The sequence below is a fragment of the Rhamphochromis longiceps genome, linkage group LG19, assembly GCF_057381845.1.
Source record: "Rhamphochromis longiceps isolate RC_006_pf linkage group LG19, R_longiceps_female_GT1.1, whole genome shotgun sequence".
NCBI classification, from domain to species: Eukaryota; Metazoa; Chordata; class Actinopteri; order Cichliformes; family Cichlidae; genus Rhamphochromis; species Rhamphochromis longiceps.
In genome coordinates, this window is record NC_140575.1 from 23,498,335 (window position 1) to 23,515,492 (window position 17,158).

Consider the following 17,158-nt stretch of genomic DNA (forward strand, 5'->3'; position numbering starts at 1 on the left):
GAAGTATACAACTGTGTTTATAGTGATTCAACCTTTATATTTATCATTAAATATGAGTAAAAGTTCATGACCACGTTTTTTAAGTGTAATGTTTACATATTTGTTGGGGACTTGTAGTAAACTACAAGCACAATCAATCATCCATGAACTCAAAGCTGTTCTGTGGTTACTGACACTTTAATTTTTTTTAGTAGAAATCCATAAATCATTATTTGAAAAAAGTCATTTTCAAAATAAAAACAATAAAGAAATAAATCCACAAACACTTTGTTTGACAATTAAGGCTTGAAAATAACCTGAAATATCTTAATTTGAAAATACTAAAAAGATATGAATTAACATTTAAGAGAAATTTAAAAATATCCACATTTCTACATAAAATTAGATATTTGTAAAACTGAATGAGTTTCTAGGGAAGTTATCTGGCAGACTGTGAGATCAACTTTGTTTCATAAATAATGAAAATGATCAACAACGATCACTGGACTTGATCAAATATCTTTTCAAAATTTTATAAAATATTTTGCAAATGTCCAAAAAGTTGATTCTCTTGATCTGGACGTAGCGTTTTGTGGGAGAAATGTTTCGTCACTCATCCAAGTGCAAATGGTCGTAGTTGGGAAAAGAAAACATTTCTCCCCCAGTCAGACTGCAGAGACAACTGAGCTGTTACAGCAGGAACTGACTGCAGCTGCTGAAGAGGAAGAAAAACAGTTCAGTGAAGACAAAGCTGACACAAAGTCATGTTCTGCACACATTTTCTGAAAAGAAAAACAAAAGTTGGCTGTAGGAACGGCATTGGTCAGCTGGTGAGTTGTGCCAAATTTCCTCCACGCATGATGTCTGGGATTCAGGTTAAAGCGTTCTTTATTTCATCAGACCAGAGAATTTAGTTTCTCATTGTTCTGAGATTCCTTCAGGTGCATTTTTCTGGGGAATCACTATCATCGTGTTATTGGCCAGCTTCACATCTAAGGCCCTTCTACCCTGATGTCTGAAAGACTCATGGTGGTTTCAGTTCTTCAATATTTGGGAGAATGGAGGCCACTGTGCTCTTTGAGACGTTCAATGCTGCAGAAATTTTTCTGTACCCTTCCTCACAAAGAGACTGTAACATACAAAATGTGGAAAAAAGGTTTTGACCTCCTAGGTGAAGAACTGAACACAAAAGAAAGGTGTTCACAGTAAGTCAGTGCAAAGACAGTAAACAGAAGTGTGAACAAGGACAAAAAACCCACAATGAAAACATGACAAAACATACAAAGTATAAAATAACCACAAAAAGCCCACATTTATACAAAAATTGCAAAATGGCATAAAACTATATAAGGAAATGCAAATAACCAAACAAGCCAAATTATACAAACACACTATAAAGAAATACATCAAATGCAAAAGGCACAAAATAAGACACAGTCATACAAAACATGTTCAAACAGAAATTATTTTTTTTAAAATTAAAATTGATCAGAAGGAAAAAAAATGTGCCCTGCATGGATGTGCAGTCTGCTTTTTGGATCCATGTATAAGAGTCAATTTCATGTGTGTTCTCTTATTTTGACATAAGAGGGCACTATTTGTACAGCAGCAATGTACAATATCCACCCAGACTTCATAGGTGCAGGTGTGTGCTCACTGACCCATGCATTAATTTGAATATCTGTCGTGCACCCTGAATGCAAAATAGTTTTCTATAGTTTCAGTATCATATAGAAATGTTTGTCCTTGTGTAAAATGACAATTTTTAATATTTTGCTGGGTGGACAGCTGTCTATACGTGTATAAGCCCGTCTCTCTGAGCTGCACAGCCAGCACAGAAATCTGTAATTACCTCAACTCAGTACTGACAAAATAAGTTAGTGTCTGTTTATTAGATCTTTGTTGTTTCAGCAGAATCAGATCCATACTTGAATTAACACTAACAATCAGTGGAGTTTAGGCTGAAGATCTAGATTACTACTGTGTTGAAACCGATGTGTGAGAACAAGCACATTGGTACAGTTAAAACTAATATCAAATTAAACTGGTTAGGGATTGATGTGCTGCAGCGATGATCTCTTGGAGGAGATTAGAGACAGCACTCCAGAATACTGATTTTTTGGGGGGATTAGATTAACCAGGGGTCCCCAATCCCAGTCCACGAGGGCTGGTGTCCCTGCAGGTTTTAGATATCACCCTGGGTCAACACACCTGAATCACATGATTAGTTCATTACCAGGCCTCTGGAGAACTTCAAGACATGTTGAGGAGGGAATTTATCCATTTAAGCTATGATAGATCAAGGACATATCTTAAACCTGCAGGGACACCGGCCCTCGTGGACTGGGATTGGGGACCCCGCCATAGACAGAGACCTGACTTTAAAATTAAACATGCAGTAACATATACAACCTGCTAGATTAGTAGTTAGTATGTTAAAGAAAAACACGTTTTACCTCACAGTCTGAGGATTTGGTCTTTTTGAGCTTCAATAATTATTATCAGATGAGTTTACAATCAAACAGCTCTGTGAGGTTTAAGCAAAATGCCAACATCATCATGTTAATGCAATAATAATGCAGTTATTTTCAGGAATTCAAAAAGCATCTGAAACTGAAGAGTGTGTTATAAAAAAATATAAAATATTAAAATATGTTACTCATTCTTTCTCAGTAAAATTTGGGGTCATCAAAGTAACGGCAATACAGTCTGAGAAAAAAATAGCTGCGTGGAGGAAATTAGAGGACAAGTCAAGTTTTTTATTTATTTATTTTTTTCAGAGAAGATACAGTTCATCTGTACATGGTTCAAAATATCAAATACCTGAGTTATGGCTTTTACTATGGAGCATAAACCCCCTTTCTCAGGGCTTTAGAGAGCTGTACAGGACTAAACTATTTAGAGAATTGAGTAATGTTAGACCAGCTTGTTATTCATTCCTTTAAACCACTATTCATATATTTCTTTTTTTCAAAATAAAGTTCAGTTTGTCAGAATAATCAAAATCAATCAGTGTCTTTAGTGTCAGATGTATGACAGTAGGGGAACCATGCAGCTGTTAATGAGCAAATATAATGAAAAGTTGAACGATCCTCTCCTCACATGACCTCTGTGTTTTCTGTTTCATTGGGAGAGGTGGGTGGTTTCCTCCTACAGTGTGTTTTGCACACTTTCATGCATCACTGCTCCTCACAGTTTAAGTTCTGCTGTCACACATGCTCTCATGCATTTCCACTGAAAACTGAGTCAGGATGGTGTTTCCAATGTTGGTTCTTTTGTTAGGCTTTCTGAGTCAGGGTGAGAGATTAAAAAAAAAACTAATAATAATATTTCAGGAGAATGTTGTTTGGTGAAATTTACTCAGCTTGTTTTATGAGTACATTCATTCTGAAGTTTTTGGTGAATAAAAATACATTTTAAAATGTTTTTCCTTTCATTTCAGAGTCATTTGCCAATAATTTTCTGACTCAGACTGATGAAGTCAAGTCTGTCAGTCTTGGTGGGACTGTGACCATCAGCGCCAAAGGAAGTTCAGATATTGGTGCTGATCTCAGTTGGTACCTTCAGAAACCTGGAGAGACACCCAAACTACTTATATACAGAGAATCAACTCTCTTCTCAGGAACTCCGTCTCGATTCAGTGGCAGCAGATCTGGTTCTCAGTACACTTTAACCATCAGTGGGTTTCAGGCTGAAGATGCTGGAGATTATTACTGTCTGGGCTACCATGGTAGTGGAGTGTTCACACAGTGATTTAGAGCTGTACAAAAACCTCCTTCAGTCTGGCTGAAGGCTGCAGGTGCAGAGTGACAGACTGCAATAACTGATCAACTCGACACCACAAAAGCAAAAACACAAAGAATCTAAACAAAACTGAAGAAATACACAGCTTTGTTTATTAAAAGAAATACTTAAATATATCTCAATGAACAAAACATCATGTGCAGGTCTGTTAGGTGCCCCGATAGAAACTAATATGTATAAAGAAATATTTCTGTATTTTTATATTTACATACATAAATGTATAAATGTAAATGTATAAATATCTAAGAGAAATATGGAGGTTTGATCAAGTATTTCTATGCAAAGTAATGGAAAAACAATAACACAAAAGTGATTTTTCACAAGCTGCGATGTTATTTTGTGATATAGACTTGTTTTCTCTTTCTCACAGCATGGTTTTAAAGCACAATATAATATAAATAGCTGATGAATTCTGCATTTAGATTAATAGAGTCAAACGTCTGCAGAAATATCGCAACAGAGGAGACATGTAGCTTCATCAAAGTATAAAAAGCTTCACAGGCATGAAATATTGTTAATATATAATAATATAACTTAAATTTGTTGATGATTTTTAGTCATTTTCATAATTTTATTTGGACTATTACCAATTGAAAGACAAAAGATTGTCAAATGAAATAAAGCTATATCAGCAAAAAGAAAAAAGAAAAACACAGAAACTAAAATGTTTCTAAAACATGAATTATGAGATTTTGGCAATATACTTTGGACAGCAATAGAGGTGTAATGTGTGTTACCAATAGTGTGAAGTAAGCTTACTAACCAAAGTGCTGTTTTGATCCAGATATTAAAAATGCTGAATTATTTTTCTGTATATTTTACTCTATTCCATAAGACGTCAGTGGTATCATTCAAGTTTTATGTATAATAGTATTAATCCAAACAATTTTTCTTCTGACTTTGCGTCCCTTCTTGCCTTCAGTGTTTTGAGAGCAGAGAAATGATTTCCATAGAGAGGAGGCTTTGCATCATCAGCTGATCCTCCAGAGAACTGAGAAGGTTTATAGTCCTGTGACTTCAACACTGCAGGACTCACATCTGTCAGTCAACACAGCAGAAAGCACAACCACCATGACTCTCATCACCATCCTCATCTGGACGCTGACCTGCTGCTGTTTTACAGGTTCATTCACTCAGCAACATTTCAAACATGATGTGCTGCTTTTTCTCTCATTGATTTCTGCTGATAAATGAATGATTTGTTTTTGTCTGCAGGATGCAGCGGTCAGGTGACTGTGACTCAACCTCCAGTACTGACATCTACTCCTGGAAACACTGTCACTCTGACCTGTAGGACCAGCCAAGCTGTTGGTGGCTGTAGTTACGGCCAGTGTATGTTCTGGTATCAACAGAAATCTGGGCAAATTACAAAGCTCCTAATTCGACATGTAAGCATAAGACATTCAGGAACACCAACTCGATTTAGTGGCAGTGGAAGCAGCTCTGACTTCTCTATGACCATCAGTGGAGTTCAGGCTGAAGATGCAGCAGTTTACTACTGTAAGAGTTACCACTACATAAACAGTGCTTATGTGTTCACACAGTGATTTGTAGTCATACAAAAACCTCCCTCAGTCAGACTGCAGAGACACTGAGCTGTTATAGCAGGAACTGAGTACAGCTGCTGAAAAAGGAAGAAACTGTGACACAGACCAGTGAACACAGATAGATTTGTTTTGGGGTGATTTTAGAAAGGAATTAAAAAAAAAATCCACAAAGTTACTTTGTCATTGCATTTCCAACTATTTACATGAAGAGTTGGCAAATTATACAAACAGATCAGATTTCTCTTTATATTTATATTCCCATTAAGCTTCTTGATGATTATAAAGCAAAATGATCTGATTTTTCAATACTGTATGAACTCACGTGTATAAACAAAACAAAACAAAAGAAAAACAAGAACAATTTCCTCAACAGTCAAACTATTGACTCTCCACAACACGTTGGTTGAAACCATACGATTTCTACTGATTTATATCAAAGACCAAAAACATTATTAGCAATAATAATCACATGAATAAAAAAAACTGGTGGCTTCATTTACAGTGCATAAGGAAAGTATCTACAGTACTTTAATTGTTCTGTAATGTGTCACATTACAGCCTTATTCCAAAGCTGAATTAAGTCTTCGATGTTAAAATTCTACACAAAACACTCCATTATAACAAAATGACAAAATGTATACTTGCAATTCTTACTAATTTATTATAAAAAAAGAAACGGCCTTTACCATGACACTCAAAATTTAGGTCAGGTGCATCACGTTTCAAAAGATAATCTGGTAGATGTTTCTACAACTTCACATCAAGCTCACTGGGTGTGTTGCAGGTCGTTGTTAAATTTTCCATAACAAGTGCAACTGTGGTAAATTTAGTTGATTGGACATGATTTGGGTGTTGCAGCATAGGCTGTGAATACTTGTTATATATTTTTTTTTTAGTTTTAAACAAAAGCTTTTTTTCCTCCACATTGTCATTAAATACATAGAAGGAGCAATCAGGGAATGGACCACAGGAGGGAAACACAGCTGGGGCAAATTAGACCTGACGAGACAAGGAAACGTAAACTGAACACACTAAGATAACAACAGACCTTCAAAGTAAAACAGGAAACACATGACAGTCACGCAAAAACAAAACACTGACAACACCGAAACGTAACACATCATAGCTAAAACAACTAAATTTGGAACCACCAGGACTCTTCGTACAGCAGGCTTCCTGACCAAGAACCTGATAGAGCTTTGTCAGAGGCTATGGAGAGAGAACCACCTTCTACGGCACTCCACCAATCAGGCAAGTACAGCAGAGCGGTCAGATGACTGGTGTGAAGGTTCATCTTCCAACAGGACAATGACCCTAAGAACACAGCCAAGATAACAGGAGTCGCTTCGGAACCACTCTATGAAGCTCCTTGAGTGTCCCAGCCAGAGCCATACTTGAACCTGACTGAATATGTCTGAAGGGATCTGAAAATGGTTGTGCACTGACAGTAGTGATCCAAATTCACTGAACTTGAGGGGAAGAATTTGAGAAACTTTAAAAAAATACTACATCATTACAGAAAAAAAGTAGTGAGCAAAGGCTGTGAATATTTATACATGTCATATTTGCCTTTTTTATTTCATTTTTTAATGCAATTTAATGCAGCCTTTTCTCTCTTCATCATTATGGGGTATTGCTTAGGATTTTAAGGCGAAAATGACAAAAATATGGAACTGAAGCACTGAATACTTTCCAGATGCACTCTGACTCTCCAAGTTGTTGTTGTCAACAGTATAGTAGTGTTGTACCCTGCACACTGGCTCATGTAGAGAGACGGGACTTCCTGTGTTCATTTTGGATGCCCCTGCAACTACCCTCACAGCATAGCTTTTTAATAAGTTTTATTAAAAGGGATTCACTCAAAGAAAGAGTTAGACCACTGTTTCAACCAAACCAAAAACAACCACAACCTAAAATATCCTGGGAAAAGAAAACAAGATACTTAACCAAGTTTCTGGTTTACTTCTGCTGCCAGCACAGACCAGATACTCAGTAGGCGCTCAACACCCAAAGCTGGCCCACTCGCTGAGTCAGCAGTGCTTCACTGGCTTCTATAGTTCTGGGTAGCTGATTGCTGAATGAATACAGTAGTGCACTGGTTCCTCAGGAGAAATGGGTGGCAGCTGAGCTCCTGGAAGAGACTGGGCACACCCACACAACACACAAACTGCTAGAGCTGTAACAAGGAGAAATGGGTAAAAAGCTGGACAGCCTTTCACTCGAGAGTAATAAAGTCCAACCACACGAAGATTTAAAGTACAGCGATATTAAGATAAAACCCATTATTACAGCATTCTGTCTGAATTTATGTGACAAAGAGGAGAAAAAACATTTTTTCACATCAGGATTTTGGACAGTATTTTTTACCATGTTGCTGCTTATTTTACCATTAGGAAGAAGACAAAAGACAAAAGTGAAACTGTATCAAGGAGAAAAAACACAAAAATAATATGTCAGCTCAATCACATGAACATTCATAATACCTACCCTTTCTACTTTACAAGAACAGATGTGTGTTTGCCTCCTTAAATGTGTTTTGCATGATTTTTATGCCTCATTGCTTCTCAGAGTTTAAGTTCTTCTGTCACTGAGTGTCTGAACTGTTCATTCACTCACACTGAAAAGTACAGCAAAATGATGTTTTCTATAACTCAGATTGTGATGTTGGATTTTCTGACTCAGGGCGTGAGACTTCAAATGTGAAAATTATATTGTTAGAACAATAAAATTGTCATGTTTTAACCTCATATAGCTCTATATTTCTTTTGCCAAAGCCGTTCTAGATGATGAAGAATTTTGTTTAAGACTGAGTTTAGTGTTTTCCCATGTGATCAGTCTGAACCTGCTCATTGTGTGCCACCACCTGTTTTTAGAACAACCAAGCTAGTTAACGAAGAGACTTAGCTTCCCTTTAAAAAAAACACCTGCAGAAACAGCTGCTCCAGTTGGAGCCTCCTGGAGGCTGGGCTTTTTGTGAGTTTTTTCCAAAGACTGTGGTGCTTCTCCCTGTTTAAAAGACTGGTACGAGTTTGATAAAGCATTTATATTTGATAAAGTATTGTGAAAAGGACCAAAGAAAAGTGATTTTTCTTAAGCTGTGATTTTATTTTGTGATTTAGACTTTTTTTACAGCACGTTTTTAAAGAACAACATGGATAATAATAGCTGCTCAAATTAGCATGCACATCAATAGAGAGTCAAATGTTTGCAGAGATATTGCAAGAACAGAAACATGTAGCTTCATCAAACTATAAAACACATCATATGCAGACAGGAAGTGTTGCTGAAGCTCTACTCTGAGCAGTGGTCAGGGTCCAGGGTTTGAGTGACGGGGCTCTGTCCACTCAGACTGGCCTCACAGCTCACTGAGCCCGCCTTCCTCCACTGGTCTGCGGAGAGGCTCAGGGTGCTGCTCCAGCTGTAGCGGCCGTCTGTCCCCAAGACCTCCAGGCTGGTTGAAACCCCTGAGGATGTGCTGGTGCTCCCCACCTTCCAGCCCACATTCCAGTTTGAGGGGAAACCCCCGGTGGCCAAACACACCACAGTGGCACTACTCTGTTTGTCTTCCTCTTTGGAGGGAGGGAGGACTGTGAGGGTGGGCCTCACCACACCCGCTGGAGGAGAAAAGGTTGAAGATAACCGAAAAATGAGATACAAAGGTGTAAACATGGGAATAAATATATTGTCAGTGATTATTTTTTTATGAGGTGTTACAGTTAATAACTTGACCCTGTGATCATTTTCTTGTTTAAAACTTTTTGTTCTTTTTTGACCGCAAAGCTCAAGCACTCATGAGAATACAGTTAAAACTTCACATCTGTTTCTTTCACTTCCTTTAAACTTAATTTAAAATTGATCAACCATGAACAAAAAAGATCTAAAGTATTTTTTTTTGCTAACAGAAGTTCACAAAACACCAGTCAATATTTGTTTTTATTTTAAAATTCATAAGTAAAAATACATTTTAAATCAAAGTGAGCTAAAACAAAGTGAGCTGAAACACATTTTAATATTGTAACCAGATAATATATAACGAAGCAAAAATTACCAAAAAGAACATTAAAAAATCTTTTTAAAAAAAATTCACTTCTTTCACAGACTGAATGAATTTTGATTGAAGAGAAGTTTCTTCCAAAATTGTGACATCAATTTAATAATAATCACTGAATTTGAACACAATTCTGTTTAGTAGATTTATTTATTTTTAAAAAAGCTTAATAAATACCACATTTTTCAAAATTAGAAATTTCTGGTACTTACAGCCAACGATGAGTTTGGTTCCTCCACCAAAAGTCCTCCACAGTGATACAAACTGATTAAGTGGCCGTACAAAAACCTCCTGCACTCTGAACAAACCTCTAACCACTGAAAATGAACCTTTTTGTCATGTAAAACATCACAGTACAACTGATTAAATACAGATGATTTAACTAAAGTGATTTAAAATTATTTAATGAATTTAAGTCATGATTATCTTAATTGTATTTTTAGTATTAAGAACTGAAAGATAAAACTTAACTTTCACATTACACATATGTATTTAAAAAACACACAGAAAACTGTTTTAACACAGCAACCAGAAAGGCTTCAAAAAATAATGTATTATGAGACTATGACAATATACTTAACAAATATACAGGTATACTGTATTTGTTAATAGCAGAATGAAAAAGTAAGCATACAAACCAGAGTGCCATTTTAATCCAGGTGTACAAAGTATGTAATAATGTTTCCAAATATATGGTATATATGTTCCTCTGTTCTATAAAATCGTTAATGTATTAGTTCAAACAATTTTTCTTTTGATTTTGTGTCACAAAGTTTCCTTCAGTATGTTGAGAGCAGAGAAATCATTTCCATAGAGAGGAGGCTTTGCATCATCAGCTGATCCTCCAGAGAACTGAGAAGGTTTATAGTCCTGTGACTTCAACACTGCAGGACTCACATCTGTCAGTCAACACAGCAGAAAGCACAACCACCATGACTCTCATCACCATCCTCATCTGGACGCTGACCTGCTGCTGTTTTACAGGTTCATTCACTCAGCAACATTTCAAACATGATGTGCTGCTTTTTCTCTCATTGATTTCTGCTGATAAATGAATGATTTGTTTCTGTCTGCAGGATGCAGCGGTCAGGTGACTGTGACTCAACCTCCAGTAGTGACATCTACTCCTGGATCCACTGTCACTCTGACCTGTAGGACCAGCCAAGCTGTTTACAGCTGGGGTAATGGTGTTGAGGGTATGTACTGGTATCAACAGAAATCTGGACAGGCTCCAGAGCTCCTAATAATATATGCAAAAACGCTTCAGTCAGGAACACCAACTCGATTTAGTGGCAGTGGAAGCAGCTCTGACTTCTCTATGACCATCAGTGGAGTTCAGGCTGAAGATGCAGCAGTTTACTACTGTAAGAGTTACCACTACATAAACAGTGCTTATGTGTTCACACAGTGATTTGTAGTCATACAAAAACCTCCCTCAGTCAGACTGCAGAGACACTGAGCTGTTATAGCATGAACTGAGTACAGCTGCTGAAGAGGAAGAAACTGTGACACAGACCAGTGAACACAGATAGATTTGTTTTGGGGTGATTTTAGAAAGGAATTAAAAAAAAATCCACAAAGTTACTTTGTCATTGCATTTCCAACTATTTACATGAAGAGTTGGCAAATTATACAAACAGATCAGATTTCTCTTTATATTTATATTCCCATTAAGCTTCTTGATGATTATAAAGCAAAATGATCTGATTTTTCAATACTGTATGAACTCACGTGTATAAACAAAACAAAACAAAAGAAAAACAAGAACAATTTCCTCAACAGTCAAACTATTGACTCTCCACAACACGTTGGTTGAAACCATACGATTTCTACTGATTTATATCAAAGACCAAAAACATTATTAGCAATAATAATCACATGAATAAAAAAAACTGGTGGCTTCATTTACAGTGCATAAGGAAAGTATCTACAGTACTTTAATTGTTCTGTAATGTGTCACATTACAGCCTTATTCCAAAGCTGAATTAAGTCTTCGATGTTAAAATTCTACACAAAACACTCCATTATAACAAAATGACAAAATGTATACTTGCAATTCTTACTAATTTATTCTAAAAAAAGAAACGGCCTTTACCATGACACTCAAAATTTAGGTCAGGTGCATCACGTTTCAAAAGATAATCTGGTAGATGTTTCTACAACTTGGAGTGTGTGGAGGCAGATTTCTTTTCTCATGTATTAATCACATATTTAATCATATCACATTAGTTATAGTAATATCACTTTCTGACTTTACTGTAGTAAGAACACTCCTGTCACCAGTTTGCATGCATGTGGAATGTTAACACAGTGAGACCATTGTAATGGGAAATGTTAAACAGATAGTGGGACTCCTCCTTATCAGGGATGTAAATCTTTAGGTGACGGCCAAGCAGAAAACCAGGTCATAATTCTCTCTGTGAGGGAGGGGGTATAGCCCCCCCATGAGAGGGGCCAACATGAGTTTGTGGAATATTCTTTTCTGTGTCTCTGTATGTAAGATGTAAGGGCGGTGGCTACAATTCAGAGATGATCCTAGTGTTTCACTGGGATGCTCTCTCCAAATTGCAATGTGTTTATTAAACCCACTTCACATAAAGCTCACTGGGTGTGTTGCAGGTTGTTGTTAAATTTTCCATAACAAGTGTATCTGTGATAAATTTAGTTGATTGGACATGATTTGGGTGTTGCAGCATAGGCTGCGAATTCTTGTTATATATTTTTTTTCAGTTTCAAACAAAAGCTTTTTTTCCTCCACATTGTCATTAAAGAATATTGTTTCCTTGTTATACAAAGAGACAGTTCCAGACGTTCTTGTTCTAGGGGTGCTTGAAATTTCACACAATATTGAAAGTCCCAATGAGAAGAATTTACTCCATCATAGCTAAAACAACTAAACTTGGAACCACCAGGACTCTTCGTACAGCAGGCTGCCTGACCAAGAACCTGATAGAGCTTTGTCAGAGGCTATGGAGAGAGAACCACCTTCTACAGCACTTGACCAATCATGCCTGTATAACAGAGCAGTCAGATGACTGGTGTGAAGGTTCATCTTCCAACAGGACAATGACCCTAAGAACACAGCCAAGATAACATGAGCCAGAGCCCAGGCTTGAACCTGACTGAATATGTCTGAAGGGATCTGAAAATGGTTGTGCACTGACAGTAGTGATCCAAATTGACTGAACTTGAGGGGAAGAATTTGAGAAACTTTTAAACAATACTACATCATTACAGAAAAAGAGTAGTGAGCAAAGGCTGTGAATATTTATACATGTCATATTTGTTTTTATTGTTTTATTTTTTTAATGCAATTTAATGCAGCCTTTTCTCTCTTCATCATTATGGGGTATTGCTTAGGATTTTAAGGTGAAAATGACAAAAATATGGAACTGAAGCACTGAATACTTTCCAGATGCACTCTGACTCTCCAAGTTGTTGTTGGCAACAGTATAGTAGTGTTGTACCCTGCACACTGGCTCATGTAGAGAGACGCGACTTCCTGTGTTCATTTTGGATGCCCCTGCAACTACCCTCACAGCATAGCTTTTTAATAAGTTTTATTAAAAGGGATTCACTCAAAGAAAGAGTTAGACCACTGTTTCAACCAAACCAAAAACAACCACAACCTAAAATATCCTGGGAAAAGAAAACAAGATACTTAACCAAGTTTCTGGTTTACTTCTGCTGCCAGCACAGACCAGATACTCAGTAGGCGCTCAACACCCAAAGCTGGCCCACTCGCTGAGTCAGCAGTGCTTCACTGGCTTCTATAGTTCTCGGTAGCTGATTGCTGAATGAATACAGTAGTGCACTGGTTCCTCAGGAGAAATGGGTGGCAGCTGAGCTCCTGGAAGAGACTGGGCACACCCACACAACACACAAACTGCTAGAGCTGTAACAAGGAGAAATGGGTAAAAAGCTGGACAGCCTTTCACTCGAGAGTAATAAAGTCCAACCACACGAAGATTTAAAGTACAGCGATATTAACAGGCTCACCAACAGCTTCATCCACCAGGCTGTGAGACTGCTGAACTCTCTTCCCTCCCGGCTCCCAGCCAGCAGAATCACCAGATTGGCAGAAGTATAGTAGACAGATTGGACTCTACCCCCCCCCCCCACACTCTCCAACAAGGAAACACTCTCTGAACCAAGAACTGAAACATTCCTGACTTGCATTGCAATTGCACACACCTGCTGCTATATATATATTTTTAGTATTCTTTTAGCACTATTTATATTATTATATTACTATTTATTATCTTATTGTTAGGGCTGTTTTTGTTTTTGTTGTGCATCTGCACCTTATTGTTGTCAATGCCTACGCATTTTTTTGGGACAGTGTGAAACGTAATTTCAATTCCTTTGTATGGCAAGTACATTTGAAGAAATTGACAAATAAAAGTATTCTATTCTATTCTATTCTATTAAGATAAAACCCATTATTCCAGCATTCTGTCTGAATTTACGTGTGACAAAGAGGAGAAAAAAACATTTTTTCACATCAGGATTTTGGACAGTATTTTTTACCATGTTGCTGCTTATTTTACCATTAGGAAGAAGACAAAAGACAAAAGTGAAACTGTATCAAGGAGAAAAAACACAAAAATAATATGTCAGCTCAATCACATGAACATTCATGATATCTACCCTTTCTGCTTTACAAGAACAGATGTGTGTTTGCCTCCTTAAATGTGTTTTGCATGATTTTTATGCCTCATTGCTTCTCAGAGTTTAAGTTTTTCTGTCACTGAGTGTCTGAACTGTTCATTCACTCACACTGAAAAGTACAGCAAAATGATGTTTTCTATAACTCAGATTGTGATGTTGGATTTTCTTTTTTTTTTTTTACTGGAGGAAAGAGGGGGAGAAAGAAAGAGGGAAAGAGAAACAGCTGAGAAGAGGGACGGGGGAGAAGGGCAAAAAACAAAAACCAACAGAATGGGCAGGGGAAAAAAAAAAAAAAAAAAAAAGGAAAGAAAAAAAAATGCATATATCAATCACCTGGATCACCTGTTGAGAAAGAAAAAAGAAAACAAGCAGAAGAGAACAAGAGTAATAGAATAAACAACATCACAATGATATATGGGAATATGACAGTAAATACTAAATATTAAACATTATTGTGCAGCACATAAGATCAACAGAACACAGTGTGCTTTGAGGTAGGAGCCAAAAAGGGTGTAGTTTGTGGGTGTGATCACCCGTGTGTACACCTGTGAGCATGGACGCGCTTGTTTTTTGTTTTTTTTTAAAAGGTTCCTTCATGTAATGATCTGCTAGAGGGTGTGGGGGGGGCCACAGCCCCGTCCTCCAGGGCATGAAGCAGGTATGGAGGAGATCAAAACTCCAGACATCCAGAGGCCCCCAGAACACAAGAGACCAAGGAAGACTTACAGAGGGGCAGCCGCGCCACTGTCCCAGAAAGAGCTGAGGAGAGTCCCAGATGAGGGCTCACTCAGCAGCCGCGGAGCAGAAGCCAGGGGGAGTTGCAGTGACGCGCCCGTGAGCTCCGCCGGCAGCCAGCCGTGCCTGAGTGACCGAGCCCCAGGCCGAGAGGCCGGGGGCACCCCACCTCCGAAGTGGCCCGAGCGAGCCCCAGGCTCCAGGCCCCGATAAGCGGCCGCCAAGGAGTGAGCCGGTGTGTACCTGGACGCTCATCCCCAGACACAAAGAACCACCAACGCACCGATGTCTGAGGGGGTCCGCCACTGGCAGGGGAAGTGATGGTGGGGGGAGATAGACCTCCAAACCTTGGAGGGCCATGTTGGATTTTCTGACTCAGGGCGTGAGACTTCAAATGTGAAAATTATATTGTTAGAACAATAAAATTGTCATATTTTAACCTCATATAGCTCTATATTTCTTTTGCCAAAGCCGTTCTAGATGATGAAGAATTTTGTTTAAGACTGAGTTTAGTGTTTTCCCATGTGATCAGTCTGAACCTGCTCATTGTGTGCCACCACCTGTTTGTAGAACAACCAAGCTAGTTAACGAAGAGACTTAGCTTCCCTTTAAAAAAACACCTGCAGAATAGGCTGCTCCAGTTGGAGCCTCCTGGAGGCTGGGCTTTTTGTGAGTTTTTTCCAAAGACTGTGGTGCTTCTCCCTGTTTAAAAGACTGGTACGAGTTTGATAAAGCATTTATATTTGATAAAGTATTGTGAAAAGGACCAAAGAAAAGTGATTTTTCTTAAGCTGTGATTTTATTTTGTGATTTAGACTTTTTTTACAGCACGTTTTTAAAGAACAACATGGATAATAATAGCTGCTCAAATTAGCATGCACATCAATAGAGAGTCAAATGTTTGCAGAGATATTGCAAGAACAGAAACATGTAGCTTCATCAAACTATAAAACACATCATATGCAGACAGGAAGTGTTGCTGAAGCTCTACTCTGAGCAGTGGTCAGGGTCCAGGGTTTGAGTGACGGGGCTCTGTCCACTCAGACTGGCCTCACAGCTCACTGAGCCCGCCTTCCTCCACTGGTCTGCGGAGAGGCTCAGGGTGCTGCTCCAGCTGTAGCGGCCGTCTGTCCCCAAGACCTCCAGGCTGGTTGAAACCCCTGAGGATGTGCTGGTGCTCCCCACCTTCCAGCCCACATTCCAGTTTGAGGGGAAACCCCCGGTTGCCAAACACACCACAGTGGCACTACTCTGTTTGTCTTCCTCTTTGGAGGGAGGGAGGACTGTGAGGGTGGGCCTCACCACACCCGCTGGAGGAGAAAAGGTTGAAGATAACCGAAAAATGAGATACAAAGGTGTAAACATGGGAATAAATATATTGTCAGTGATTATTTTTTTATGAGGTGTTACAGTTAATAACTTGACCCTGTGATCATTTTCTTGTTTAAAACTTTTTGTTCTTTTTTGACCGCAAAGCTCAAGCACTCATGAGAATACAGTTAAAACTTCACATCTGTTTCTTTCACTTCCTTTAAACTTAATTTAAAATTGATCAACCATGAACAAAAAAGATCTAAAGTATTTTTTTTTGCTAACAGAAGTTCACAAAACACCAGTCAATATTTGTTTTTATTTTAAAATTCATAAGTAAAAATACATTTTAAATCAAAGTGAGCTAAAACAAAGTGAGCTGAAACACATTTTAATATTGTAACCAGATAATATATAACGAAGCAAAAATTACCAAAAAGAACATTAAAAGTCTTTTTAAAAAAAATTCACTTCTTTCACAGACTGAATGAATGAATTTTGATTGAAGAGAAGTTTCTTCCAAAATTGTGACATCAATTTAATAATAATCACTGAATTTGAACACAATTCTGTTTAGTAGATTTATTTATTTTTAAAAAAGCTTAATAAATACCACATTTTTCAAAATTAGAAATTTCTGGTACTTACAGCCAACGATGAGTTTGGTTCCTCCACCAAAAGTCCACCACAGTGATACAAACTGATTAAGTGGCCGTACAAAAACCTCCTGCACTCTGAACAAACCTCTAACCACTGAAAATGAACCTTTTTGTCATGTAAAACATCACAGTACAACTGATTAAATACAGATGATTTAACTAAAGTGATTTAAAATTATTTAATGAATTTAAGTCATGATTATCTTAATTGTATTTTTAGTATTAAGAACTGAAAGATAAAACTTAACTTTCACATTACACATATGTATTTAAAAAACACACAGAAAACTGTTTTAACACAGCAACCAGAAAGGCTTCAAAAAATAATGTATTATGAGACTATGACAATATACTTAACAAATATACAGGTATACTGTATTTGTTAATAGCAGAATGAAAAAGTA

At 37.7% G+C, this 17,158-nt stretch overlaps 3 pseudogenes and 1 gene segment (V, D, J or C); 2 read left to right on the top strand and 2 right to left on the bottom strand.

The window, feature by feature from the left end:
• Nucleotides 1-3,230: 3,230 nt before the first annotated feature.
• LOC146646761 (Ig kappa chain V region 3547-like) lies at nucleotides 3,231-3,732 on the top strand. The segment is given in 2 exon segments: nucleotides 3,231-3,276; nucleotides 3,422-3,732. Coding segments are annotated over 2 exon segments (357 nt in total).
• Nucleotides 3,733-8,425: 4,693 nt separating this feature from the next.
• LOC146646762 (Ig lambda-3 chain C region pseudogene) lies at nucleotides 8,426-10,312 on the bottom strand (annotated as a pseudogene). The gene is made up of 3 exons (XR_014908716.1): nucleotides 10,276-10,312; nucleotides 9,591-9,707; nucleotides 8,426-8,944 (listed from the first exon to the last, which is right to left on the bottom strand). The product of XR_014908716.1 is annotated as an Ig lambda-3 chain C region pseudogene (transcript).
• On the top strand, nucleotides 10,311-10,789 carry LOC146646763 (Ig kappa chain V region BS-5 pseudogene; annotated as a pseudogene).
• Nucleotides 10,790-15,575: 4,786 nt separating this feature from the next.
• On the bottom strand, nucleotides 15,576-17,017 carry LOC146646764 (Ig lambda-3 chain C region pseudogene; annotated as a pseudogene). Its single transcript, XR_014908717.1, has 3 exons — nucleotides 17,014-17,017; nucleotides 16,744-16,860; nucleotides 15,576-16,094 (listed from the first exon to the last, which is right to left on the bottom strand). The product of XR_014908717.1 is annotated as an Ig lambda-3 chain C region pseudogene (transcript).
• Between the last annotated feature and the right edge of the window lie 141 nt (nucleotides 17,018-17,158).